Source organism: Rhea pennata, chromosome 1, assembly GCF_028389875.1.
Source record: "Rhea pennata isolate bPtePen1 chromosome 1, bPtePen1.pri, whole genome shotgun sequence".
In the NCBI taxonomy this organism is placed as follows: domain Eukaryota; kingdom Metazoa; phylum Chordata; class Aves; order Rheiformes; family Rheidae; genus Rhea; species Rhea pennata.
In genome coordinates this window covers 186,459,958-186,486,506 of record NC_084663.1, presented here as the reverse complement: position 1 = coordinate 186,486,506, position 26,549 = coordinate 186,459,958, and the positions used below count along the sequence as shown (strand labels likewise).

General features: G+C 41.1%; 1 protein-coding gene across 9 annotated transcripts in view; it reads left to right on the top strand.

Annotated features, from left to right (window-relative positions):
• CAB39L (calcium binding protein 39 like) overlaps positions 1 to 26,549 on the top strand; it is a 62,147-nt gene that overhangs the window by 32,649 nt on the left and 2,949 nt on the right. For all 9 annotated transcript variants that reach the window (XM_062567029.1, XM_062567028.1, XM_062567026.1 and 6 more), the window contains 6 exons: positions 5,820 to 5,984; positions 10,542 to 10,660; positions 16,116 to 16,284; positions 19,823 to 19,882; positions 21,164 to 21,229; positions 21,880 to 22,023. In XM_062567029.1, coding sequence (XP_062423013.1) covers positions 5,820 to 5,984; positions 10,542 to 10,660; positions 16,116 to 16,284; positions 19,823 to 19,882; positions 21,164 to 21,229; positions 21,880 to 22,023 — 723 coding nt within the window. The remainder of the gene's footprint in view (positions 1 to 5,819; positions 5,985 to 10,541; positions 10,661 to 16,115; positions 16,285 to 19,822; positions 19,883 to 21,163; positions 21,230 to 21,879; positions 22,024 to 26,549) is intronic.

Sequence of the window (26,549 nt, the reverse complement as noted above, 5' to 3'; positions counted from 1 at the left end):
CTAAAACAAGACAAAGCCAAACGGGGGAGCCTTATGCTTTTGATCCTAATGTGTAACATGCAATACTGGAAGTTCATTGGATTGCACATTTGAGTGTTTTGCATCACACTGGCAGATTTTGTGTATATATTACTGTATGGGGCTGTGTAAAATAGCATCAGTTTAGAAACATATTTTTGTATTTCCAGGACACTGGAAATATGCTAGTGATACAAATAGCTGCAAGAGCCCGTTCTCTATATTCTTATGAACAGTTGAGAATTTCCTGAACAATATACAGATGCCAAATACCAGAACTCGGTATTTGTCTTATGTGTATTTAATGTCTGAATTTGGAAAGGTAGCGAAGTTTCATGTGTTAGGGTGGTCATACATGTTGCATTAAATCTCTGGATGGATAAAAGTAAGAATAAGCCATTCTGGCCTGTAATGTGTGTGTGTACGTGTGTGTGAGCTGGATGACCTGTCCATGAAACAAAGGTAAAATAGAGATAACATCCGGAAAGTTATGAAAGTTGCACTGGAGCCCATGGCCCTTGGTTATTCAAGGCCTGACGCTTTTCCCTTTTATGTCTTTTTGTAATCTGCCTTGAAGAGGAGTAACAAGAAGGGGTAACTGAATCTACAGGGAGTAGCAGGAGATCCATTTATCTCCATCTTTGACAAGCCTACCAGGGCTGAATCAGAGCTACTAAATATGACACTTCTAAGATAAGTGTGAAACTGATATAAGTGGTGTTTTTTACCCTAGATTGTAGCTAGGGAAAAGGGCAGAACAAAATTTGTAGGGAGAGGTTGAGATTTGTAAGTACTAGGCCAGCTGGTATGGCTAGAAATTTAAGTAAAGCTGCTAAAGTTAAGGCCTCTTTTTAAAACATCCCTATGATGTCTCATGGGATTTTTCAAAACCTGTTTTTACAGAGTTTCTATTTCCAAAACAAAATATCTTCTTTGTGTATTTTGCTATAACACACACAAGCAGTATTGCAGGAAAGGCAGCTTGGCCTTTGAGTATGGAGAAAAATCATGTAACTATGGAAATAAAAATTCAGCCTTCTGCATGAACAACAGATTAGACCTCTGTTTCAACCTTCTATGTTACCCTTTAAAATCTTTCTATAAGAAGATGCGATATTTTACAAGAATAGAAAAATTTTAAGACCCATAGGGTCACTTTGTAATCCCTTAATAGAAAAGCTACATATTATTAAATGGTCTTGTATAATTATAGAATATAAAGAAAAATGTGACAGCTTAGGCTGCGTTCCTTAATAATGATATGTTTTTTTCCAAGCCTACTAAATTATTACCCCAAGAACATTGTTATGCACTTTGGCCCTCCAGTAGAGATCAGTTAAAAAAAAAAAAAAAAAAAAAAAAAAAAGTCAAAACTAAGAAATTGTATTCTAGACCTGTCAAAGCAAGTTAAAATTTAACCTAATGTTAGCCCTGGGGTAAAAAAAATCCAGATGTTTTATAACACAGGAACACTGAAATATTTCACAGACACAGTAGCATTAGCCACTTTGTAATGTAGACTGGACTTTTGGAAGCTGGACTTCAGATTTGTATTAGGCTGCAAATGGGAGAGAAAAGTGTTGAGGTCTTTCTGGGAGGAAATTCTTCATATAGACAGGAGAACTGGAGAAGATGGCTCCGAGAAGAGCTGGGATCGTACAGCCATGAGCATTTTGAGCCATGTTTAGCACTAAAAAGGAAAGCGGCCACGAGATCAGAGCAATAATGCGCTTTTTCAAATCCCAGAGAATTACAAAGCCCTCAAGCATGAAGTATTTTTAAATACTAAGAGGTGTGATTTCCTGCCTTGCATTGCTTTCGGCTCGAGTGGCCTTTTGCTGCAGTACATGTTGCACTAGCACCTAAAAAGTCTTATAGTTGACTAGGTGCCAGAAGCCTGGACGTAGACACACAATAGAAACTGCCTCCTACTAGAGAGAAGCAGCAACCTGAACGAAATCGAATAGTGTATCAATTTAGCATCTGATAATATGCTTTCAGAGACTGAACTTACTCTCATGACCATGGTGATTTAAAACTTCTTTCTGCTGTGATCCTGTTAAGTGAATAATGTGAGATCTGTGAGGAAACCAGACTTGAGATCCAGTATCTTCAGCTCACAAAGTGTCCAACTAACTGTTGAACTTGTTGAAAAGTATGGAAAGACATATTAATGCAGACAAAACCCCTACTTCAGCAGCAGAGGAGGCCGAACATTTTTATAATTTAACTTAGAGAAGTTATATAAGCAAGTCTGTGCTCCAGCTCCAAAGCTGACTATGTAGTCTGTAAGGTTAAACTAATCCAGGAATTGTTAGATTTCAACATCTATGCAAAATGCGATATGCCAAAATGAATCCACAAACCTGCCTGTCACTACAAACTGTGCTCTGTGGGTAAATAACCATGTTATTCCCTGTGTTGGACAAAGCAGAGAAGAAATGACCATTTTTGCCAAAACCACCCTCTAAAGTTTTCATCCGAGGCAAAATTGTCACAAGTTTGTAGGTAGGGAGCTGAGATGCATGTAGAGCATGCGTGGGAGAAATGAAGACCACAACCCAGCGAGTCCATGCAGCGAGAGCAACGCAAACGTTCAATCAGTGCGTGGGCTGGGAATCGGCTTGCGTTTTGTCTTCTGCTTGTTCGCCCTTTCGGTAACTTTAATTGTCAGAAGTTCAACATATTCCACTTCTGATACTTGTATATAATATAATATTGTTCTGTTTAGGATTCTATGAAGGACAGTAGCCCCCATCCCCCTTTTCTTCCTCTAACAGACTCCTCCAAAATACAATGGAATAAATTCAATCCTGATATAATATACCTAGAGGGGCCCAGCCTAATAATTCAGAAAGAAGACCGTGCTTAGGTGGAAGAATGAGGGAAACGGCTAAAGTGCTTAGATGTTTCCTGTGACCTTTTCTTTTGCTCCATAACTTCTAGCGAAGTGACAGTTGCAGCGCTTTTTCTCTCATCGTGTTACTGTTGCCATTGGATCTGAGCACCTCTGATGCAAAATGAACAGTTGCGTGGAAATCATAAGAGACTTTGAAGTTTCTGTTGCCTCTCTGGTTTTGTCACTGAAGTCCTGTTTGTGGCATTGATGAAGGGCATCCTGCTGAGGTTTGGGTTGGTTAGTGATTTTTTGCAAATTTTCCTAAAGCAGGAGCTGCCTGGCTTCTTATGAAAAGTTATTCTAGAGCTTCGTTTCTGTTTTCTCTTATTTTCCATGTATTTTAGTGAACAAACTTGCTTTTTTGGTTCATTTTGAGATGGAATGCATTTATCCTCTGAGTTTTGAGCAAGTTTCCATCCTAGAAACAGTGCTTATGTAATTAGGGTATCATTCTAAAAAGGTAGTAAGATTAAGCAGGAATTATGTCAAATTGGAGGCTAGAAGTGATTGTTAACTGAAGAGTCTGGGTTTAGGATTGTGGTTTTCCTACAGATAGATCTTGTGGGATAGAGATAGAAGAGAGTCCCTTAGGTGTCACCAGGAGTCAGTTTTAGTGGAGGCTTGAATGACAGTTTACAGAATATCCCAGAGAATATAAAGGGGAAAGAAGTTAAACATGAAATTTAAATTGCATGTACAAGAGACAAAGAAAAGGAGAGGATGAGATGGCGGATTGGTAAGGGAAGCATAGCCGTGGTGCCCCGTTACCGCCGCCAGCACTGTAGGGTTCTGTAATTGCTCTTTCTCCTTCAGCAGTACACTTTTTGGTCTCCTTCTCAAGAACTAAAACTAAAACTGAATCCTGCAGACATCTTTTGTGTATCAGAGAGGACTACTTATATTTAAAAGGAACATAAAGCTATTGTTACTTATTTATTTATAACCACAGAATGCCAGAGTTTCACACCCTACCATGCAGAATGGATGAAAAAACAAACATTTTTTCCATGGATATGGAAGTATTTGCACAGTTCCTGTAAAAGATTTAGAGGTTTAGTTCACGAGATAGCGCCCTGTTGTTAATCCCATCTGTGCTATGTGGGATAGCTCTAGTGACATACCACTAATATTATAGGTTAAAAATAGGCTCTTTTATTGAGCTACATTAAGGAACAAAACCAATCCTACTATGGTTGAAGTTATCACACAATTATATTCATTTACATGCCACTTGTGTTGGCCTAGCTAAAGCAGTGTAAAACTGCAAACAAATACAAACAGATTGGGGGGAAATGTACCTTTATACTGTGCAAAGTGAATGCTTCAGTCTCCCAGGCGGATGAAATGGAAGGTGGCTTTTTCTAAGTTTACATTAGTATGAATAAAATCCAGGAGTTGGTTCAGTAATGTTGGGAGATAACACCAGTCCAGAGGTGTCTCTCCTGAACACTATGGGGCTCTTTTACACAGACTGAGTTAGTGATATTTGGAAACATGATGTGTATGTGAGAGAGTGTATGTGAGAGAGGTATTGAAATTATTGATCTAGGTTTCAATATCCATTAACATCCAGTTAGCTTTTTACAAATGACTCTTGAGTTTTCTGTGTGTATCCTTCTGGATTTCTTTCTTTTTTCTTTTCTTTTCTGCTTAGCTAAGCAAACGCTCATTTCAATTATGTGGTTTTGCAATGCGGATGTAAAATGCTGTCCTTCCTTCAGAAGCTTCCATCACCTTGCCTAGGGATTTCCTGTCATTCTCAGTTTGGCTTTCAAAACTCTTCCTTGCTTGCTTCCCATTCCCCACCAAAAAAACCAGCTAACCCTATATATGCACGAGGTGCAGGCCATGCATGGGTTTAGTGTATCCTGACCCAGAAAGCACCATACTTTCATAGCCGAATGGTCAGAGCACTTAGGATTTAAGCCTTTGCTTCAAGGAGTCTTTATTTATATAAAATGGAAACACACACACACACACACACACACACACATATATATAAAATGGAACAAACCTAGGAGAGAGTGAGACAGAACTACTTCACTGTAGCTGGTGGTTGTTTCCCTTTGAAAGTGGGACATTATAGTTCAAATCTAATTTAAATCTACTGACTGCCATGAACAGCAAGCTACAACCTGTTTATACACGTTTTTCTTTTATTTTTCTTTTGTAAGCTTTCATAAGGCGATTCCTGATTTGTGTTCTAGGTTAGGCACCTAAAACATTGAATGGAATTAAAATAAGTCAGGTGGGAGGTAGAAGAGGAAAGATTTATTTTAGCTCATTTGCTGGCAGCTGTAGTTTTACTGGAAGCAAGTTTGGTTGTTTAATAATTTTCCAGCCTGAAACTTCAGTGCCTGGGAACTCGGTAGAGAACGTCCTTGCTCAAGATACTGGCTCAGCACATAGGTGACAAGGAAGAGCAGGCTGTGGCAATGCCAGCTGGCCAGGTTACCAGGATTTATTTGGATTATCTGTAAAGGAGCTGGGATAATCCAGCAGCAAGCAGCCCTGGATAGGGAGGCCGTGTAGCATCCATCCTGGCAGCCAGAGTCTGCCTGCCCAGTGTCCCTGTTTGGCATGCGTCTCCCAAAGTGTAGAGGATCCGGCTAACACAGGTTGGTAAGTGCCCTTCGGACTCTGTCTTATGCCCGTGGTCTGTAACTGAGGGCATGCCCTCCGCTGAGCGCATCTCTGTGTTTGTTGGGACCTGCTGGGTCCAGTGTGAATGGTCCAGCCTCAGTGACTACCTAAAAATGTTAAACTGTTTAATAATAGATGCAGTCATCGTAGGTACAGTTTGAAGCTTGGGTTTTGAACGGCTTGTCTTTTAAAATAAATAAAGCCTGTTTCAAAAAAACAGCAAAACCAAAAAACCCCAATGTTATCTGTTGATTCACAGGCATCAGAAGAAGTGTCAAAATCCCTGCAAGCGATGAAGGAAATTCTATGTGGTACCACAGAAAAGGAGCCACCCACAGAAATAGTGGCTCAGCTGGCACAAGAGCTGTACAACAGTGGCCTTCTGGTGACACTTATTGCCAACTTGCAGCTGATAGATTTTGAGGTAGGTCAATGTGCACAAACCTTTCATCTCCTTGGTCCCAGTGTTGCCAGTAAGCATAGCTGTATTTTTCTGAAGCCTAAATGAAACAAGTGTAATGCCTTCAAAAACCTATGGTTGCACTGTTTTCACATGCTGAAGAAAGTAGCTGTTGTGGATTGATCAGTATACTGACAGATGTGCCCTGTACTGCGTCCTATTTAACTGCCTTGATTTATTTTTAAACAAAAGCGAGAAAGAAATGTTGCCATGTGTACCAAAACAAGATGCTGAGAATATTGTTTAGGACTTTGTGTGCTGCAGTGATTGAGCTCTAACCTTAGGATAGTGCAGCTAGAATCAGCCACCATCTCTGATTTAAAAGGGCTTCAGAGACATGCAATGAAAATAGTTAGAAGCCTGGGAAAACCTTGTATGGAAAAAGACTGAAAAAATTGGAATGTTGTGCTTGAGAGGAAAAAAATTGAAAAAGGTGTTCAAAAACCAATAGAAAATGACAAGGTAAGTTGTGTTTCCCCCATTTGATTCTTTGCATAAAAGAAGAAAGGAACACAACTTTTTTTTTTGCCAATCATGAAAAAAATGAATAAACATGTATATAATTAGGCTGTGGAACTGATTAACAATTTTATTGTTAAAGCCAAGCAGGATTAAAATAACGACTTGCATATGAACATGGAGAAGTGAAGTTACAAAGGAAAAGATTACCATCATTTAAGGTCAATAAAAACCCTTTTAACTGACCTTTAACTGGTATGAACTGGGAAGAAACTTCACCGTTGACAGGACGCTGTAGTGTTCCTAGAGGCTGAGGTCAGCCGCACTGCTGCCTCCGGGGACTGCTGCTAGGAGTTTTGCAATTGCTCTGGTTCCCTGGCTCCGGTGAATCATCCAGGGCAGTCAGAAATTCCCGGCCGCTGGGCCAGGAGGGCAGTACTCAGCGGGCAGGGCGGCCACAGCGTTTAAAAAATCGGTTCCCCGGAGAGGCGGGCTGATGCCGTGGGTCGGTCGGAGCCTCCTTTTGGGGGAGTCGCTTCCTTGCAGAAGGCTTCTCCCGGTGTGAAAGCCTTTTGTTGTTGCTCTACTTTGCTTTCCACTTTGAAAATGAGTCAAAGGAAGGAGTGATGGGTGGGTTAGTTTGGTTTTGGGCCATACTCTGAGTGAAGCCAGTATTCAAGGGACTGATGAATTTTTAAAAATAATTTCTCGAGCACTGTTGTCAATGGAGTTTTCCCACTCTTCCTCAGGTCTTGATTTCAAGAGTGTTTTTTTTTTTTTTTTTTTTTTTTTTTTTTTTTTTTTTTATGCTAGAATTTCATCAGAGCCTTTTAATTTATCTCCCTGCTCCCCCATGCAACTGTTAAATGTCTGAATACAAAATAAGAATTCAGTAATTTAAATTTGTTTGAAGTGTAGGGGGGAGAAAAGGAGGAAGAGAAAGTATTGTTAGCAAATGTTATATATAGAAGCAAAATTTCTGCATTTTTTTTTAATTGCCTGACAGTCTATATTGCTTTTCCAGACACACAATTCTGTACCTATACACTGAACCTGCAGTCTTCAAATACAGACGCTGTGAAATGCCAAGCATGTTGCTGAATTACTGCTAGTCACATAACATAATTCTAATAACATAATATAAACATAGTTCTAATAGCGTAGTTCATATAAGCATAGTTCTACCTTTATTGCAAAGCAGATTCTTTCCATGATAAAGCCTTTCAATCCTTTAGCAGAAATTTTAACTTTTACACAGATACTTTCTAGCAAAACAGTAAGAGGAAATGTCATTGAAAAAGAGGCTAGTAAGAGCAGATGTTGCTCTGTCTTCTTATTTCCATAATTTTCTTTAGTTTATGAAGTTTTCTGCTTGCATTTTTTATATTAATTTATTGTTCATAATTGTCATATAGATGTCCTTGTTGACCAAGGAGTTTCGTTGCATTTCAAAATGCAAATTCTTTATGATCAGTATGTAATGATAAAACCCCAAATTTGAAATTACTTGAAAATCTGATTTCTGAAGGAAATGATGTTTATGTAAATTACTTGATTTTTGTCCTGGCCTGGCTCCTTTTCTCTTCCATGCTACCCTTCACCCTCCAAAAAGTTGCTGCACCTGGTGGCCACTTTGAATCCAATTTTGTGTAGTAGTACTGATCTTTGAAGACACATTCTCAAAGACTTCATGAAACTTGGTGGCTCCTCAGAGGAAAGAGACCAAAATTAATGCCACCACTGAGAAAAAAGCAGAAGCTCCAGGCCCAAGACCTATCTCACTTGTTTCATCTGCCAGTACACTCGTAGTGTACGTGGCTGGGGCACATGCATGTGTGTAGGGGAGACTGTGACATCCTTGCATGTCTCTAGCACGCATCTATAGGAAACGAAGGTTTATTGAGTCTGTCACTCAAGAAGTGTATTATTTGGTGGATGACACTTACAGAAAAAAAATGAAGTTGGGTTTGAGCAGAAACCCTGTATCTGGATTAGACTGAATTTTGGGAAATTCAAAAAGTGAAATTTATTGGTGAACTTTGAAGAATTCATTAAGGAGGGCATGCATACAGAAATAGGTAAATTTAAAGAAATGTGTTACTGACAGCATGTAAACCTGCAAGCTGGGAAGCCAATAAAAGAGATGGTAAAGAGCTACAAGCCCAGGACTGATGATGTTAAAAATTTTCTCTTACTTTATCATGAAATATGAGCTGCGTTATGCTGTAGATATCTTGCAAGTTGTTATCTACATGATGGCATCCTTTGAGTTTGTCTCGTTCGTGTTTAGCCGTTCTACTATCTCTGCACACTACCTTGCTGTCTTGTGCATCAGTTATCGTAAGTATTTCATTATAAGGTGACCTTGAATTGCAGATTCCAAGGGAGAAGCATTGCAAAAGTATTCCAGCAGTTTTTATAGGTGTCTGATGTGGAGGGAAGTCTACCTTGGTTCCCTCCTTCATTTCCTGGAGAAGAACCCAGCCAGACCAACTTCTTTGGTTTATTATTCTCAGATCACTGGTCTCTAGAAAATATGCTACTATTGGATATAATGCCGTAGTGCACCTTAGATTAAGTAGCTAATAAAAATTTTGGCTTAGCGGGGAAAATTGTTTAATTCTTGGCCATTTTTTGTCTCTCACTTTAAAAAGCTCTTCTCTTTTTGGATTTTTTTTTTTTTTTTTTCATTTTGGAGTAACTGGTGTGGCCACTGGGGATCACAGGATTCCAGACATATGTTACGGGTGTTGTAAAGATAGGGGAGGATGAGACATTTGTATAAAGAAATAGCTTAATTAAGAGAATGTCCAAGGGTCAAAAGTGTTGTAGACAAAAGCAGATGGACTGGCCAGGTCTGATTTGATTTTCTTTTTTAATTCCCTTGGTCCCTGAATCTCCAGGCCAGCTGGGTTGGAACTAGGAAAGCAGAATATTTTGTCCTTCTCAGTAGTGATTTATTTGTAGAGGTGAAACTAGGGAGTTTCCCTCTGTGTGAAACTATCTGCTCCTTGGCTTAAAACATCCGGTAATTTCTTAGCCAAGGAATGTTTGTCCTCTGAAGAGAAATCAGTGAACGTGGAGGGATTATAACTAACCTTTTCTTTAGGTTGCCCTGTGCATAGTGACCCACTGTTTTCTCAGCGCCTTGGTTACTGGTCATTAGTGTAGCGGTCTCTCCCCGCCAGTAATTTCTCACGTCAATCTCTCTTGTGGCTGGCAGAAAAAGCAGTAAGGGAGGGAGAGGACTTACAATGCATGAGGTATTGGCAAACTCTGTAGCTTGATAGAACGTAATTTGGAAGGACCTTCTGAGACGTTGTCTGCATGGGGAAGTATTCTACTCCAAAATGTAGTTTTGCAGGTGTGAGTGAGTCCAGCTATAGCAGAAATTTAGAATAAAGTTAAGGATCCTGCCCACCTTAGTTGTGACTAAAGTAGAAACATAATATATGACGTAGCTGTCCCATCATTAATACTTATTTTATTCCTTGTGGTAAAATAATATGTATATGATGTTCATGGAATCAGTGTGTGTATCGGGAGCTGGGCTCACTTTTAAGCTGAACTCTGATTTTCAAAAATAAGATTTGGTTTGATTACATGAGAATAATGAAAAGCCTTAGCTTTGCAAAGCTCAGCTGTGCGTTGTTGTGCTTGGTACTGGCATGGCTACTTAAATTTGAAAGCTATAGGAGCAGAGTACTTGCTGCAACAGCATGTTTGGCACAGAGCAACTGTTTGTGTGTTTTAGTACTTTTCTTGTTGCTTACTTATCCAGGGACTTGCTGAACAGAATAAGGAGGGTGCACATCTTCATTGGCAAAAGAAATATATAAATGGGTGGGGGGGATTAGTGGTCTTCAGAGCAACCTAATGGAGAAAGCCTTCTTCGTCATTTGAAGAAACAGCAAGTGTCAGGTGGTGGGACTGTGGAGGCCCAGAAAAGAGAGACAGACTTACTGCATTTTAAATTTCATTTCCTTTTTTAAATAGAGATTATAGTAAATGATCATTTGTTCATGTTTTTACGGTTGAAAATATATTTTGCTTTTTCAACAGGGCAAAAAGGACGTTTCCCAGATATTTAACAACATCTTGAGAAGACAGATTGGCACACGCAGCCCTACTGTGGAATACATTAGTGCCCATCCACATATCCTATTCATGCTTCTAAAAGGGTGGGTGCCTTAACTGACTTTGATTCCCATTAAACAACATTGCCTGGAACACGTTGGCATTGCAATTGGTCTACTTTTCACTTTTAGCTTTAAAAAAAGAGGAGATTTCAGCCTTTGTTCCAGATTTCTTATTTTATTTCTTTTTTACTGGCTTGCTTTCTGCTCCAGTGTATACTCTTAAATGACTGGATTATTTTATTTGGCCATTATTTCTGCACCAAACTTCATGTTCGAATAGTTATGTGCTGATTGTTTTTGCCTGCTCACCATGCGACAAGGACTTCAATGCTTGCCCTAAACTCTTCTGTAGCATTTTTGGCTGCTACTGACTTTCATTTAAGACCTCTTTGCATTGCAGCAGTGAGTTATAGCGGTGTCTGTAAATAACCAAAGTCAAATGCTTGGACCACCACGCAGTAGAACACAGGGAAGCAAAAAAGCACAAAAAGAATGGATGTGTCTGTGGGGTGGACTTTTTAAATGTGTGTAGCCACACGTGAATTTCAGCTTTAAATTATGCCAGTGATGAACTCAATTTCTTTCAGCATTAAATCTTTTTTTTCCCTCCTTTTTAAGTAAGTCAGTGGTTCCCAAGGTAAGTTGCCCAAAGAGGTGGAGCGCACTGCAGCGGGGTGAGGACATCAACTGGAATAGCATTGAGGAATGCACAAGTATTGGCCTCAAATTCTTGAGGTTTCTGTCTTCTCTGCTCGGCCACAAAGTGCCTTTCCTTTAGCAAGAATCTTCGCTCTTCCAGCTTTTGAAACCTGCTGTTTTCTGATGAGCCTCTCAGTTTTCTGTGGTCTTCTTTTCTGGCTTCATGATTTTATTTATTTTTTCTTTCAAGGAAGGAAGAATATATGTATGATCGCTTAGGATTAAAGAATTGATTTAACAATAAGAGTGTGTTTACTAGCTGTACAGTCGGAAACAACGTGGGCGATTGTGCTTGCTGTATGGTTTGACTAGTAACAGCCGTTCAAAATCACGACAGAAGCCTTTTTAGATAATAGTATTTAAGAGAGTGATTTTATTGATGCTCTTTCTTGCTTTTGAGGCCTAAGAGTTGCATTTTTACTCCATAACCTGAGGCGAGAAAATACTTAGATACCATCTAAGATAGCTGCGTAATAGGAATACCATGCCAAGGGTATTTCAAGTCTTTTCAACCAGCTTCCCCATCTCCCAAATGCAGACCTGCGTGAGATGCCCTGGCCTCCTTTTAGAGTCAGTGGAGAGAACTAGGCACTCCTAGAGCATGTTTCCTTTCCTCCTAAAATAGTTACTCGCTCAAAATGGGCAACGTTCCAGCACAACTGAGTAGGAAAAAGTAATTGAGGGAACTGATTTATATCAGTGTTTTAAAGAATTACGAGCTTGTCGTTGGACGCGGAGGCAAACCTTTGCAGTGACGGGACTGGGCCTGCTTTCTGCACAAGCAGCATGGCGAGGAACCCGGGCAGGTCGTTGTTCTCAGCTAGGTCTTGCTTTTAAAAGTATCGTGCTTGCTTGTGGTTTATCTTTAATTTTGAAGTTGACTTTTTTTGTGTTGCTGAACACCAGCTTCTTCAGAAAGGAAGCCAGTAAGCTATTTTTTTTTTTAATTTGTTCATTAAAACTCACATTATATAAAACTTCAAAATACTTGTCTCAGGACAGTGATGGTAATTCTCTCAGTCGCTGTTGAAGCAAGCTGTACAACTGTTTTCAATTCCGTGTACAAATACAATCATTTTCTTCCCTTTTCTGTCTTTGCTTTTTGGATTTCCCCCCTCCATTTTTTTCCACTCGCTTTTGTTTGACACATTGCGTATGTATCTCTTCCATATGTCTCAGCTTTAAATAAAGCTAAGAAGTATTTTTGGATCATGTCCCAGATTTTCTTTGGCATCTGTAAAAACAAGTAATATTAAGATGATAGTAAAGGTTTTATGTTCCGCACATGTGCCGCTGATAGACGTGACATCTCGAGCCGAGTATCAGGGGGTATGTTCAAATGGCACCGGTTACGGCTGGTGTGTGCTGCCTTGCACGCCCGGTGTAGCTGCACTAGTCTGCCTTTTTCTTCTTGACTTGCAGGCGCTCTCCCCACACCGCACAGATGCGCCGTGTCCCGCTTGCCGTTTCTCGAGTTCCTCGTTAGAAAGAGCCTTACCGAGCGCTGAGGGGCTCTGACGAAGTCAAACGCGACACTGTCTTAGGTGCATCGGGCCACTGCCAGGAATGTCTAAAAACGGTTCTTAAAATAGGTGCCTGAAGCCGGGGCAGGGCCCCAGCGGCGGAGCCCGCTTCGTGCAGGCGGGGCGCGCTGCTCGCGTGCAGCGAGTGCCGCGCCGGGGACGCGCGTGCCGCGCGGTCGACGTCGTCGCTTCAACGCACGGCTTGGACCTGCTTACGTTTTCAGGCTTATTTAATGCTGAATGAAACATGTGAAATCAAAATGTGCATAAAGGAAAGGAAGATGAATTTGGTTCACGTGGAAAAGAGTGAAGTTACCATTCGGTGATTTTTTTTTTTCATATGACGGTATTTGGAAAGGGGGGAGAAAAAATAAGAAACATTTTAGCCATGACTGCAAAAGGAAGAGCCGGGGACTATTGTGAAGGCTTGTCATTGTCTGACTGGTATTGGGTGCAAAATTTCCTCTGCCTCCTGACAGTCAGTTCCCAAGAGTATCAACAAAAGGTTGCTTTTTTACTGCATAATGTGAGCTCTGTTGAGTGGGAAGGATCCCGAATCAGATCTCCCTCCCAGTATTTCCTGCCTTATACTCCAGTGGCACTGCCAGTTTGCGATAATTGTTTTTACCTTTCATTTCTCAGCTACTCCCTCCCAGATTTTCAGCTTCAGAAAAACATGTAGCACATGGTTCACTGCTTATGAATTTTTTTTGGTAGGTTGATTGACTTTCCTGCTGCACGAAGACTTGCTTTCATAGTTTTTTTTTATTTTCTGTATGTGCAGGCTTTATGTACAAGCAGGATTTCAGATGCATACAATGCTTGGTATATATAGTTCCTGATATTTTTTCTCTGGCATCAGTTTATTGCATTTAGAGATGTTAGCCCCAGAAATAATTTAGATCCTTTGTAATTTGAAATATTTTTTTCCCTTTCTAGTACAGTGACTATAGCAGATTTAGGAGTCTGTGGCCCTGTGAGCTGTGTTTCTTGCAAGTTATTATTGTGTAGGATCTTATGTGAATATGTAAGATCCTATGTGCTCTCCTGAATGTACACAGTTACTATCTCTGCTCTGTTTTGCGATAATCTGTTCATGTTACAGCACAGTAAGTCTTAATGGTATATTGGCTGAAGATGCAAAATTTCCCTTGAGTATCCAAGATTAGCTTTGGAAAAAAGCTATAGAAGTTAGTGTAAAATCAGGTAAGAATATAGCTGTTTGTCAAGGCCTCCTGTCTTCCAGGCTTGATGCCTTCCTAATCTCCATCCTGCGCTCCTTACCTCGTGCTGTCTTCTGCACTAGCTACACAAGATGAATTCCCATTACACCAAGACGTGTTTCTGCTCTCAGGCTGTCTTGCTCTTTCAGTCTCCACAATAAATGTTTTGAAATATTGCAAACCTCTTATTGCCTTTTCTGGTTGCCCAGTAATCAGTCTCTGGGGATTTCTTTAGATTGCAAGTCCATCAGAGTGGAGAACACCACTATTTTTTGTTTCTACTGCAGGAGTTCAGCAGCGTAGAGTACTAATGGCTCATTTGAAATGATTTTGAAACCTCTCTCTCGTTCTGGCCTGCCTGGTGGCTCTGCGTGGAAGTGTGGGTGCAGAGTTATGGTCAGGCAGCCTGTGACCTTCTTTCAGGCATATTGCGGGAGCCGGGCCCAGCTGGCCTCGCTGGTGTGAGCAGTAACAAGTCCATAACCCAGTTCTAGGTAATGGAGTGTTTGACTAAAAATGATTCTGTTGATGCTTGTGTTTTTAAAAGTTATTGTGCTGGAAACAATGTAGTTTGCTTGTATTCCAACCAAAATATTCCTTGGCCAACTATTTAATATTTTCCTGGCTGCACTCCTAGGGCCAGCTCTGCCTCTTTTTGCTTGGAAATTACTATTCCAATTAGTGAAGTAGAGGAGAGGCATATCTTAACAGTAAACATCAATGAATATCTATTATCTGAAGAGTTTTAGGTTCAGATCTGCAAATGTTCCCCAAAAGGACACAAATAGGGGCTGGACTGCATGCACGTGCTCTGGGGTGGGAAGCTTGATTTGCCTTTTTGGAATCAGCAGTTCGTTTTCCATTAAGCCAACTATTGTTGGCGTCAGGTTGGAGTATGCAGCTCTGGTATGCTCTCCAAACACTACCGTTCTTTTAAATTGCAAGTTGGTGGTAAATTGAGGGCCCACTCACTTACAACACAGATGGCATTTTGTCGTCTTTTTTCTTTTTGGCTTAGTGATAGAAATTAATTGTCTAGAGGGAAAATGATGACAATAAGCTCTGGCTGATAATACACAGTTCTGATATAGTATGACCAGCTTGCTGAAACAGAGTGTGTTTTCTGTCCCTTGGACTTGCCTGCTTTCACATGACTGAATATTTGTTTAAGTATGTTCATTTTAAGTCCTTCCCAACTGTTAGATTTCTCTTTAGTTTGGGAGACTTTTTAAAATTGTGTTTCTGACAGTTTTGTTTCAGATTAGTTTTTGCCTTAAAGAAATCAAGATTTCCTAGAAATAGAAGATTGTCTGAACTCCTTCCCTCTCCTTTCCAAGATCTGGAAGTGTGCTGGCTCCTATCCATCGCAGAGCCTGTGCCATACAGGATTGTAACTTGAGGAACTAATACCTGTCTCCTGAACAAGCCCTTGGCCTCTGCAGAGGAGGGATTGAGCAGATCTCCTCCTAAGCTGCAGAAAAGATCTTCAGAGCTATGGAAAGCTTAATCGTGGGGTAGATGGCCTGGATTAGCTCTCCCTACCTTCCTTGTCTGATGTTAATATTCTAGAGTGACACTCTCTAGAAGAAGAGTAGGTGTTGAGGGATGATCATGAGATGATACAATTTTCTTGGATAAACTGAGGAGCTCATAATTAATTTTGAAATGGGAGAGTGTAATATTGTATGGGCTTAGCTTTCTCATAAATCCTAAAGGGTGAAGCAATTCTGTTGAAACTTTATGCACTCCCCAAAACTGTCTTTTCGCAGAGAGAAGGTGTAATGCATGTTTACACTGAAATGTGTTTTGGCTTATGAAGACAGAGTTTTGGAATGGAAAATGCTGGCAGCCTTATCTCTATGTCTGCTTCTTAGGTATCAGCTGAAGGTTGGATACCGTGCTCTGGTTGAGAGCCACCGTGTGTGCGGTGTGTGTTGGTGTTCACTCCAGGACACGCGTTTGCTGTGCTACAATCTTTCCTTTTGCAAGTGAACTGCTCATTCACGTTTGTCCCTCGGTGTTTTGGTGGTTTTGTTTCTTTTTGTTCTGCAGATATGAAACCCCACTGATCGCCTTGCGCTGTGGAATTATGCTAAGAGAGTGTATCCGACATGAACCGCTGGCCAAGATCATACTTTTCTCAGAACAGTTCAGAGACTTTTTCAAATATGTGGAAATGTCAACTTTTGATATAGCTTCTGATGCCTTTGCTACATTCAAGGTAAATCATTTGATACCTGTGTCATAGTGTTCTGTTAAAAATGGCATGCCTCCAGTAGTGATCACTGAACGTTGTATTGCCTTTAAGCTGGACAGCTTGCTTATCGCTCAGTAGAGAATATAATTAATCCTTGGTCTGTTTGTACCAGAATTCACAACAGTGATCAAGTCTGCAAAGAATCTTGAATCCAGATTTACATTTCACTAGTGTCCTGCATCTCGATATCCCAAGATCTTCCATTTAAAACTGAGATTAATCCTGAGATGGTTCTTGTAAAATGCATAATCTCTCTTCTCTCCCGACCTTCCCCCCAAAATAAAACCACTATCCGTTGTGACAACAACCAGTAAATAGAATCAACCATTTTAAATTTAACTCTTGAAATCCTCTGATTTTTGCTGACCCTTCTGACTTGAAGGCCATGATTTTACCGTGAAACCCTTCCAGTGGCAATTAAAACGCTGCCACCTTTTTACCTGCAAGTGAGCCCCTTGTGGGTTGGCGCGCGAGGCGGCTGGAAAGGGCCAGCCAGCCGCCTCCTACGGTCTCTGGCTGTTAAGGATATTGTGGAGGTCACTTCAAAGCAGCAATATATAGATCCTATATTTCATTATTAAAAAAATGAAGTTGGGTGAAACTTGCTGAATTTCTTGGAATTTGTATGTGACATTTGTATGTGCATCTTTCCTGCAAGGTGCTAATGTAGTCTTTAGCAAAAGGTGGTGCCTGTAGGCTTAGTATACAGGAACAAGCAGGTTATTTCTGCAAAAATAATTGAAGAAAACTGAGGAGAATTCTTCACAGGGAGAGAGTCTTCTAAATATAGACCTTTTTTTTTTTTTTCCTATCAGTTGGTTCTTTGCTGTCATAGAAACAGGTTGCTCATTCTTTCCTCTTAAAGCTAATTAGAAGTATGATTAGGTAGATCATAGGCATAACTAAAATATTAGAGAGTTCAGCTCGGCAATTCAGCACATAGGAAACCTGGCCTCAGTTTTTACTGACCTACTGAATGAGATAAAGATTTGATAATAGAAATAATTTTGCCTTCTTAAATACTGGGTTGAGCAGGGTTACCAATTCAAACCAGTCCGTAAGCAATGGCGGTGTTTTTCAGTTATTTTAAGTTGCTCTGTCATTCGGTTTATTATAGGTAAGCACTATGAAAGTGGAAATAACCGAGAAATATAGACTAGTCCAAATAAAAATACATGTGTGAGTCAGTATAAGAATGCATTTAAATTCAGTATTTCTGGCAATTTACCCTATGCTCAAAAGTATGTTTATATCTGATCAGAAATAAGTGTTTTGGATTCTGTTAGCAGCATGATAGAGATTTGCATCTTTGGCCCAAGTCTCGCTTGGACAAAGCAGGATAGCCCAATGCACAGTTGCGTCTCTGCTCCCACCCGGTGGGCAGGTCGCGGACAAGTGAAGCTGTAACAGGGACAACAGGCTGCTGCAGCCCTCCAGGGAAAACGGGGATTGATGTTGTTCATGGACCTGCTGCTGCAGAACTTGCTTCCGTCCCCTGTGCTCGAGAAGCGTTATATAGGATTCTACATCTGTCTGTGTATTGGCAAGGGAGGAGTTATGAGGGCGGTTCATCCTCTGGCATGGATCAGAAAGCACCTTTTAAATGCTTGGGGAAAATCTGTACACTGCATTTTTAAAAATTGCCTCTTGGTATCTGATATTTGGCTAGTTCTGGAAACAAACCAACAGTTAATCTCATCTCATTTATTTGGATATTACTCCAAATGACTGGAACAGCAAGAAGTGATGTGGAAACAATTGAATAATGAAATGTGGAGCTACCTTGATTTCTAATACCATAAAAATAAGTGCTGTGATTGCTCACTGGCTGGATTACTGAACTCACGTTGTCACTTCTGTTCCCCCTGTGTTGGGTTTGCAGTGTTGCCACCTGGGTGTCTGCTTCAGAGCAGAAAGCCTTGGATAGTCCCTGCACCAGAGGAGGGTTTAATTAAATGTGCGTTAGAGTCTGAGGATATTTATAGTAGGAAAGTACTGGAGTTTTTGATGATCCTGAGATGTACTTTTTAATTAAATTCAGCCAGGTGCACAGCAGAGGGGAAAGTGAGTGGCTGAAAATGCAGAGGAAAATGGGCTTGTGGTTAGAGACACGATCAGCTGGGGAGGGTACAAGTAGCAGCTGGGAGGAGTGCTGACTGAATACTGCCCCTCCATGCTCTCTTGCGTTTTTTTCATGAAAAGCTCATTTTGGATTGTATTCCATTTGTGCCCCCTATTGAAAAATGTTGTACTTGCCTCATAAGTGCCCTGCATAAAAGTATGTGAAGCACATTTGGGTGCACTCAGCCATTTAAACTGAGATCATTACAGTCCTGCTAGATAAAGGAATATATTAAAAAACATGATTTTATAGCATTCTACTTTCCTCTTTTAATTTATGGTAAAAATAAATTAAAGGACTAGTATGTAAAAGGTTTGTTTTATTTGTGATGCTGCGGAGGATGTGTCTGGGCATCTGCTTCAGCAACTTATCTGCTTTGGTTTCTGACAGGACACGAGAAAGCCAAAGATGATGAAATAATAACAGAAACTGATTCACTGGAAAACAAAATCAACTCAAATGGTCTTCATTAGTCATCTATTGTGATCAGTGTTGTGTGTTAAAAGAAGCAATAAGATGAAAATGAAACTTAAGTGCCTCATACTGACCACTTTAATTTATAGCTATTCATCCAGTAAAGAGACTTGGCTCTTCTGGAGCTGAACGTTTGCATCTCTGGTGCTGAGCACCAACATTGCCATTGTATGAGGGATTTTGATTTGATTTAACTTTGAATTAGGTGGCTGCTTTTTCAGACTGGGTATGTCCCATGCAGCTTCAGCTGTCAGAGGTCTGCTACTTGCTGCAGTAAGACCACCAAGGGCAGAAATACAGTTGCAGGGGGAATTTATCACACCTATCAGAGATGCCTTTCTCCAGATGGGTTGACTGCGTAGGGAGCCTGAATGGCTAGCTTAGATGTGGTTCCTGACTTGTAGGCTTTAGTAGATAAACGTGTATCTCCGGTAGCTGAGTATGAGACTACCTTGTTGCGTGCATTGGAGATCAGAAATAGCAATTGGTTTAATTTACCTTTATCTTCCAGTTGTGGGGTAGAGTTTGGCCATGGGACCACATTTGATCCCTCCATTAAGGGTTGTTTTGTTTTCCTTCTCTCTCCTACTCCAATTTATCTTAAGTTCTAACCATAAGAAAAGGTGTGAGGGAAGAGGAATATGAAGCAGGAGCCTTAGAATAGTTTTATATTGATTCCACTAGCATTCATGTAATTCAATTTAAAGTCCTAAAAAGTATACAGCAGCTGAACTTGGTACAGTGGTGTTTTTAAACTCTTATTCTCTATTTAAATAATGTTGGAAGTACCTTGTAAAAGATGAGCTGGTAAAAAATATTAAGTCACATTTGAAAATAAAAGGCACAATGAAATGAAAAGGTAGTCTCTCTCTCTCTCTCTCTCTCTCTCTCTTTATTCTTTTTCAGGACTTGCTAACAAGACACAAATTATTGGTAGCAGATTTCCTGGAACAAAATTATGATACAGTAAGTAGAAATGATAGAATGCTTTAAATCTGCTCATGTTTAGCTAGAAAGAGCACGTTTTTAGCAGTGCAGGATTTCATGTGCCACATAAAATTGTCACATGGGACTGCAAACCTAAATGAAGGGCATTGCTTTTATCAAAGGGGAGTCCTCATTTGGCATTTGAAAATAAAGGTTCCTGCTCTGCGCACACATATGTCAAATTTTCAGGAGAACTTGTTGTTTTAAAACAATTCTTACTCGTCTCTGCACACAACATATTTCTCCATACATGAATGAAAACTGTAAGTTTAGCATGTCGATAGATTGTGAAGGAGGGGGGAAGAGAGTCTTTATTTTTTTAAAACTGTTTTGTGCTCCAGCACTGGTAGGGCCACGCCAGTGTCATTTTGTGGTACTTTGAGACAGAGGAGAGGGGTTACAAGAAGAAGTATTAGCATTGCGGAAAAGCTCGTGTACCTGCTCAGGAGATTGAGATGTGAACATCCATCTTACCATACTAAGTCAATTAGTCAGTTGGTTTGTTGCCATTTTTCACTTTGATTTTTGGATCTATTTTAAATGAAACAGAAAAATGGTCAGAAAAATTCCATTGGAAACAACTAAGATTGGACTAACATGGATAATGGAATTAGACTTAGGTTATGTTTTCATGTTACCTTAGGTATTCTTTACTTCGTTACCAAAGGGAAAAGACCAAAGACACTTGTTTTGTTCTAGAGTTAGCAAGAGGTTTAAATAAAAATCAGGCTTCTTATTGCTGAGTCATAAATGCAGTTTAACTGGAGCAAAATTACCATCTTTGCTAATTGTCTGTCTGTTAGCACTGAAGCACTGCAGTGGAGCAGTCCCTGTTCTACATTTACGTAACATTTAAAAATGGAAGTATAAATTGTGGAAATGAGCAGTTTTAAGTGATTCTTGGACATCCGTGGTTTTTTTTGCGTGTTTGGTAGCTGGTCCGAGTACGAATGAGTGGACGTTACCAGCTGGACTGTGTGAATCTGCTGGCAGCAGATTCATCCTCTTGTGAAAGAAGGTTGCATGATCACAAGCCCCAAGCGTCCCAAATGATTTGAAGCTCCTTGTACGTAATCACATGCATAAGCAAGGAGGGATGGTTGAGAGAGGAGCAGCCCCAGGCAGGCACCAAAGCGTTAAGGGGCTTCGCTGCCACTGCCTCTGCTGCGCCCCTGGGCTGGGAAGGACCGTGAGAAGGGAGTGGGCCGAAGGATGGATGGATCCGAGTAGGATGCAATTGTGTTTTCTCTGTTGCTCTAGATCTTTGAGGATTACGAAAAGCTCCTTCATTCTGAGAATTATGTAACAAAGAGACAATCTTTGAAGGTAAAGTCAAATTTCTCAGCACTTTCTTTGTAAATTTGAAATCCGTATTATGCAGAGTATCGAAATGTGTATACTGCAACAGATCAGCTGCATGCTTCATAACAAAACAGGGACTAAGTGTTTGCCAGTACTCTTGTTCCAATGAATTAGCTGTGAGCTTTATTTCCTTCATCTTCCATGAAGCTCTGGGCCATTTCTGTGGAACAAGCACCATCCCTTTTTTTCTGACCTTAATTTTGTACTTTAGCTCATAATGTAGGTTTGAAAGAACTTGAGAGCGACCTGATAGTCCCTATTTGGCTGTAGCTGAATCTGACATGACAGGAACAAATAGGTCTGTTAATGTAACATCTGAATGAAATTAAGGTGCGTTTGTGGGACGGTGGCACTATTGCTTCTCCCCTTGCTGGCTCACCCTAGCTCCTATTGCATCCTGTCCGCATGCTATCCATCTCTGTAGTATATGGAAGAAGAGCATTACTGGGCATTAACTCATTGCATGATAACAAATCCATGTACTTTTTTAAAGGTAGTGACATTGAAACCTCTTTAGGCAAACATAAAAACGTGCTACTGCTTTCTTTACACCCCCCCCCCCCAAAAAAAAGTAGTTGTTTGTAAAAACTTGTTTTTTGTAATTGTCTCTATAGCTGCTGGGTGAATTGATTCTGGACCGGCACAACTTCGCCATCATGACAAAATACATCAGCAAGCCAGAGAATCTGAAGCTGATGATGAACTTGCTGCGAGACAAAAGCCCCAACATTCAGTTTGAAGCATTTCATGTATTCAAGGTGAGCAGGGATGAGCTTTAGGGACAGCAGACTCTCTCTTCCCCTTATGAAAGGGTCTTTCAAAGTGGGCAAGAATAAGGCTGGAAAAATAGGGCTAAGGGGTTTTCAAATCCCTTTAAATATTTGAGAGTATCTTAACAGTGTTTCCATCAGTGAGCATCAGTCTGATTTGTCTTTGCCTTCCTTTGAGTGAGACCTAAAGCAGCACCACTTCTGTTTGGGCTGAGGGTAAGTCATTCAGATAGCAATGAGCTGGAAGGGAACAAAATCCATAGCTTCTAGATGGTATTCACAGCGCCTTCCCCCACTGCTTAGGTCATTTTACCCAGGGATGCTGTGGAAAAATAGAAGAAAACAGTGTGTTGAAACTGTGTTAAGACTAAGAGTAAACGGTGCTAGCACTGTGCAACAGCAGGAACACAATTTGCTTTTAAACCTATTAAAAAGATTTGGTAAATCTGTAATGAGTTTAATCCTTCCATCTTTTTGCACTGATCGTTAGTGCAGCTGTAAACAATTACCAGATGCAGCCAGTATCCTTTTTCTCGTTATGATTAATGATAATGGGGGAAAAAATTAACTCTTTTTTTCTGTCAAAAAGTTCTCTTCTCTGGGTCAGAGGGCGAGTGGAATTATTATGCAAAACTACCTTTATTCTGGAATTAACACATTAATTTCAAACTATGTAAATAGAATTGTTTATGATTTGCAGAAGAGGGAGATTGGGTCTGTGAAGGTATCCTTCACCAAGACGGTTTTAAAAAATAAACCAGCTCACACCAAAAGGCATGCCATTCCAAAACATTACCTCACCCTCCTGAAATTCAGGATGACTTGTTGAGTTTTGTAGTTTTGCCATTTCTGACTTGGAAAAAAACCTTTTGGGTCTGTGTTGCAGAGGCTTTGGGGACATATAGCTGCTTCAGAAAGCTTTTCCTTTGGAAAAAAAAAAAAAAAAGCCTCGAGGAGAATTAAAAAAGATAAATCCTTCCTTGAAATAAGCAGCTTGGTAAGCTGTTCACTGGCTGGCTTTCTCTATAATCAGCTGAACAACTGTGGGTGCCTACTACTCTTCATCCTTATCGGGAGGCATGCAGCTCCAAGATAAGAGAGCAACCAGGCTCAGAGCACATGCAGCCTTGGGGATGTCTAGGGAGGGCAGGGATCAGAGGATTGGGCTCTGTTAGCCACTCTGTGAATAAATGCCAGATTTTTATGTATGAAACACATGGGTTGCTATTCCTGAATTAATGATAGGCATGGCCCAGTCCTTGGGAACAGCTGCTTCTAAGTGTTTTAAGAGGCGTTTATAAGGATTTGGCATAATTGGAAATGGTTGCGGTATGTGACCATGTCACTCACTGCTGTTGCTCACATTCTGCCTTCCCATTCCTCCCTTCTTTTCCACTTTTCATGCGGCGCATCCCATTCCCGGTGGGAGCGTAGATGCTGTAGGCCGAGCCTTGCCAACCCGCTTGCTCACCGCTCGCTACCGTGGGCGCGTAATGCTGAGGCCTTCCGATGTTCCGCAAAACAAATAGCGCGCGACGGTAGCGTTACGTCTCTTCGGCTCAAAGGGCCAGGCTCTGCCCTCAGATACGAACTTCCACGGCGCGGCGTCCTTTTTTCCGGCAGTGCCCATCGGCAGCGTTTGAACAGGGCTGCGAGGCGCCTTGCCCCGTCTAACGCGCCCGGCGTGCGTCGCGTGGGAACTGCAGGGGCGGTTCGGTGATTCTGAGCCAGTGGAAATTGCTCATTTGTAACTAGTGGAAGCAACCTAGAGCAACCCGTGCAAGCACGGGTCCAGCAGAGCTCCCCTGGCAAGGCCCCCCTGAGGATCCCCCCCCTCCGCGGTGAGGCGTTAGGCTTATCCCTGCGGGCACGGTAGGGTGTAGGATACGTTATAGGGAATCCCATTGTGAACCAGCTTTGTAGAGGGGGGCAGAGAAGAGCATTTGCCCCGATGTCGCTTTTTCTTAAATGAAATACTGACAGCATTGCTGAGAACCACCAAAAGAAAACTTTAAATATTTAAGAGGATGAGGGAAAACACTGCTGCCTTGCTGTGCCCTGTTCTGCGATATCCTTGCCTCCTGTTTTGGGTTTAGTGTGCCGGGCCTGAGTCTCGTCAGCTGTACTAATTCTGTGCTAAAGCAACTGGGAGAAGAATTCAGTCCTCAGCTTTTAAGCTCTCATCAATTTAAAACTGTGCCTGCATTTTTGAACTGCGCTTACAAAATACCTGTACAGTCCTGGTTGAAATTACAGCAGACTAATCAGTGATTTGAAATCAAAGTTCTGCTGAGAAGCTGATACTTACTGCTCTGAGCTGCCAAAAGATTTGGATTTAAATTACCTGACTTGGATGTTTCACCAGTTAGACGTACTTGAAATAAAGAAGTGGTTATTTTGCAAGTATCCAGACTGCAGCTCTCCCATGCCCCGGCCAGGCCTTCAAAAGGTGCGTGACTCTTAGTTCTCAGAGGCAACTTCTAATTATTGAACATTCAAAACTGTAAGATGCAGACTAAAACAGTGAGCACCTCCAGCTCAAAAATAATTTGCAGGACTGTCTGGTGGTTAAAAATGGCAGCAAGCCTTCGAGCTCTGAGAATATTTTCCTCATCCAGGATGCTTCAGGTGGGAAACTGAAGACACACGGAGATCCCATTTACGATGCCTCCTTCTGCTTTCCCCGGAGGAGATGCTTGATCTTTCTCCCAGCTCCAGCTCCTCCTTTTGCTTTTGCCAGAGCAAAATGGAGCTTCTGCCTTGCAGCAGCATCCCAAAGGCTTGTGATTACCATGTAAAGCTGGATGTCAAAGCAATGCATGCGTGCGGATTAGCCAGTATTTAATCAGTAAGAAAAGCTAACACATCTCACCCCCTTGTGTTGCCTGGATTTGTAGACTTTGACAGTCTCCAGTTCTTCTCCATAGCGATTTCAGTGATGAAGTGTCAGACTTCAGCCTGGGCAGTTTGAGGGCAGGGTGCTGGAAAGGGCCAGCCAGCTCCTGCAATGGATTTGTAACGGTTATTGGAGGAGCCTACTCTGTGTTTGCCTATAGGAGAGCAAAGCTTTCAGGTATACCTGAATGTGGTGCAAGTGGTCCTTCGGCCTCATTAATTTACAAATGAAAGCTAATAATGACTCTTGGCTTTCATATAAACGTATAGATTATTCTGAGGACCCCCCCCCCCCACACACACACAGTGGTGAACTGGGAGCCTGTGACATTCTGGTTCCAAACCAGACATGTAACAAGATGCATTTTACTGTTTTGATCTAAAAATAGAATGGGTACACTGTGTTTTGTGACCTTAGTTTTGTTTTTCCATGCTCTTTCATGCCCATTATGGAGCTGTATTCTGCAGCTTGCTCTGCAAATGGGTTTAGTATCACCCTAACATCAACTGCAAGGCACTTCTACGTGCAGCCTCTTTGCCAACAATATGGGAGAAGCTTAGTGCCCAGCACCATTTCAACACAAGCAAATTGGCTCGTAAATCTGTTTGATAGCATCAAAGCTTTTGGATTCGGCCCTTAATCCCTCACCCTTCAAAAGCTGGCTGGAGGCTGGAGGAGCTACCAGGGTCTAGGCTGAGCGATAGGTGGTAGCTTTGGCCTCCTCTGTTCAAAGGGACTTTGTTCAGAAGAAATAAAATTGTGTGTGACCTCAGGGTAAGTATTAAAATACTCGCTTCACGATCTTTAGCCTCTGTAATTACTTTTTGCTCTGTTGTATTTCCAGAATTCGTTCTGCTGTAATGAAACCATAGGAGAAACTGATTTTTCTGTGAAGTTAAACTTCATTTGAGTAGAAATGTTCCAGCTAGTTCTGAGAATGATTTCTATTTTCATGGATTTATCCCTTTATGACAATAGAGTGTTCTGAATTAGTGGGACTCTTTTAAGAGAAAAACCTTACGGTGGTCCTGGTCCTGGGCTTTGTGAAGCTGACAATTGGTACTTGCAGAACTGATTTTTATTTTCTCAGTTAAAACATTGAATACCACTTCAGGAATTTTCCAGTCCTGTAAGGTTCTCACTTTACGAGTCCCTGGGGACGTTGAGCAAGACTGGCAGTCAAGGTTGTCTTTGTTTGAATGTTCAGTTACACAGTTTTGCGAGGGGAAGATTTTAATCTATAAATAATCAAGCAGGAAGATGAACAGGATGTGATGCCTTCTATTAAGCTAAGGGCTTGCGATGGTAATACCAGTTGTGTGACCAATGTGAAATGCTGGTATTTACTGCGTTTACCACTCAAACCTTTCAGTCCTGTTTGCAGAGCAGATAGCTTTCACAAGAAAAGGCATTTAGATTTGCTCATTTTGAAAGTCTGGCTTGAGCTATCTTTAAAGAGGTCTAATATTCACTGCGGAAAGCTGTTCAGCACGCCTTCTCTGAAGCATCTTATTTGAAGTGCACGTTGCTGAGAAGGTTCCCGAACACATAGGTCCTGCAAGCACATTTATTTGTGTTCCTGCGTTGGCCGCAAGAGGGGAGTGGACCTGTCACCTCC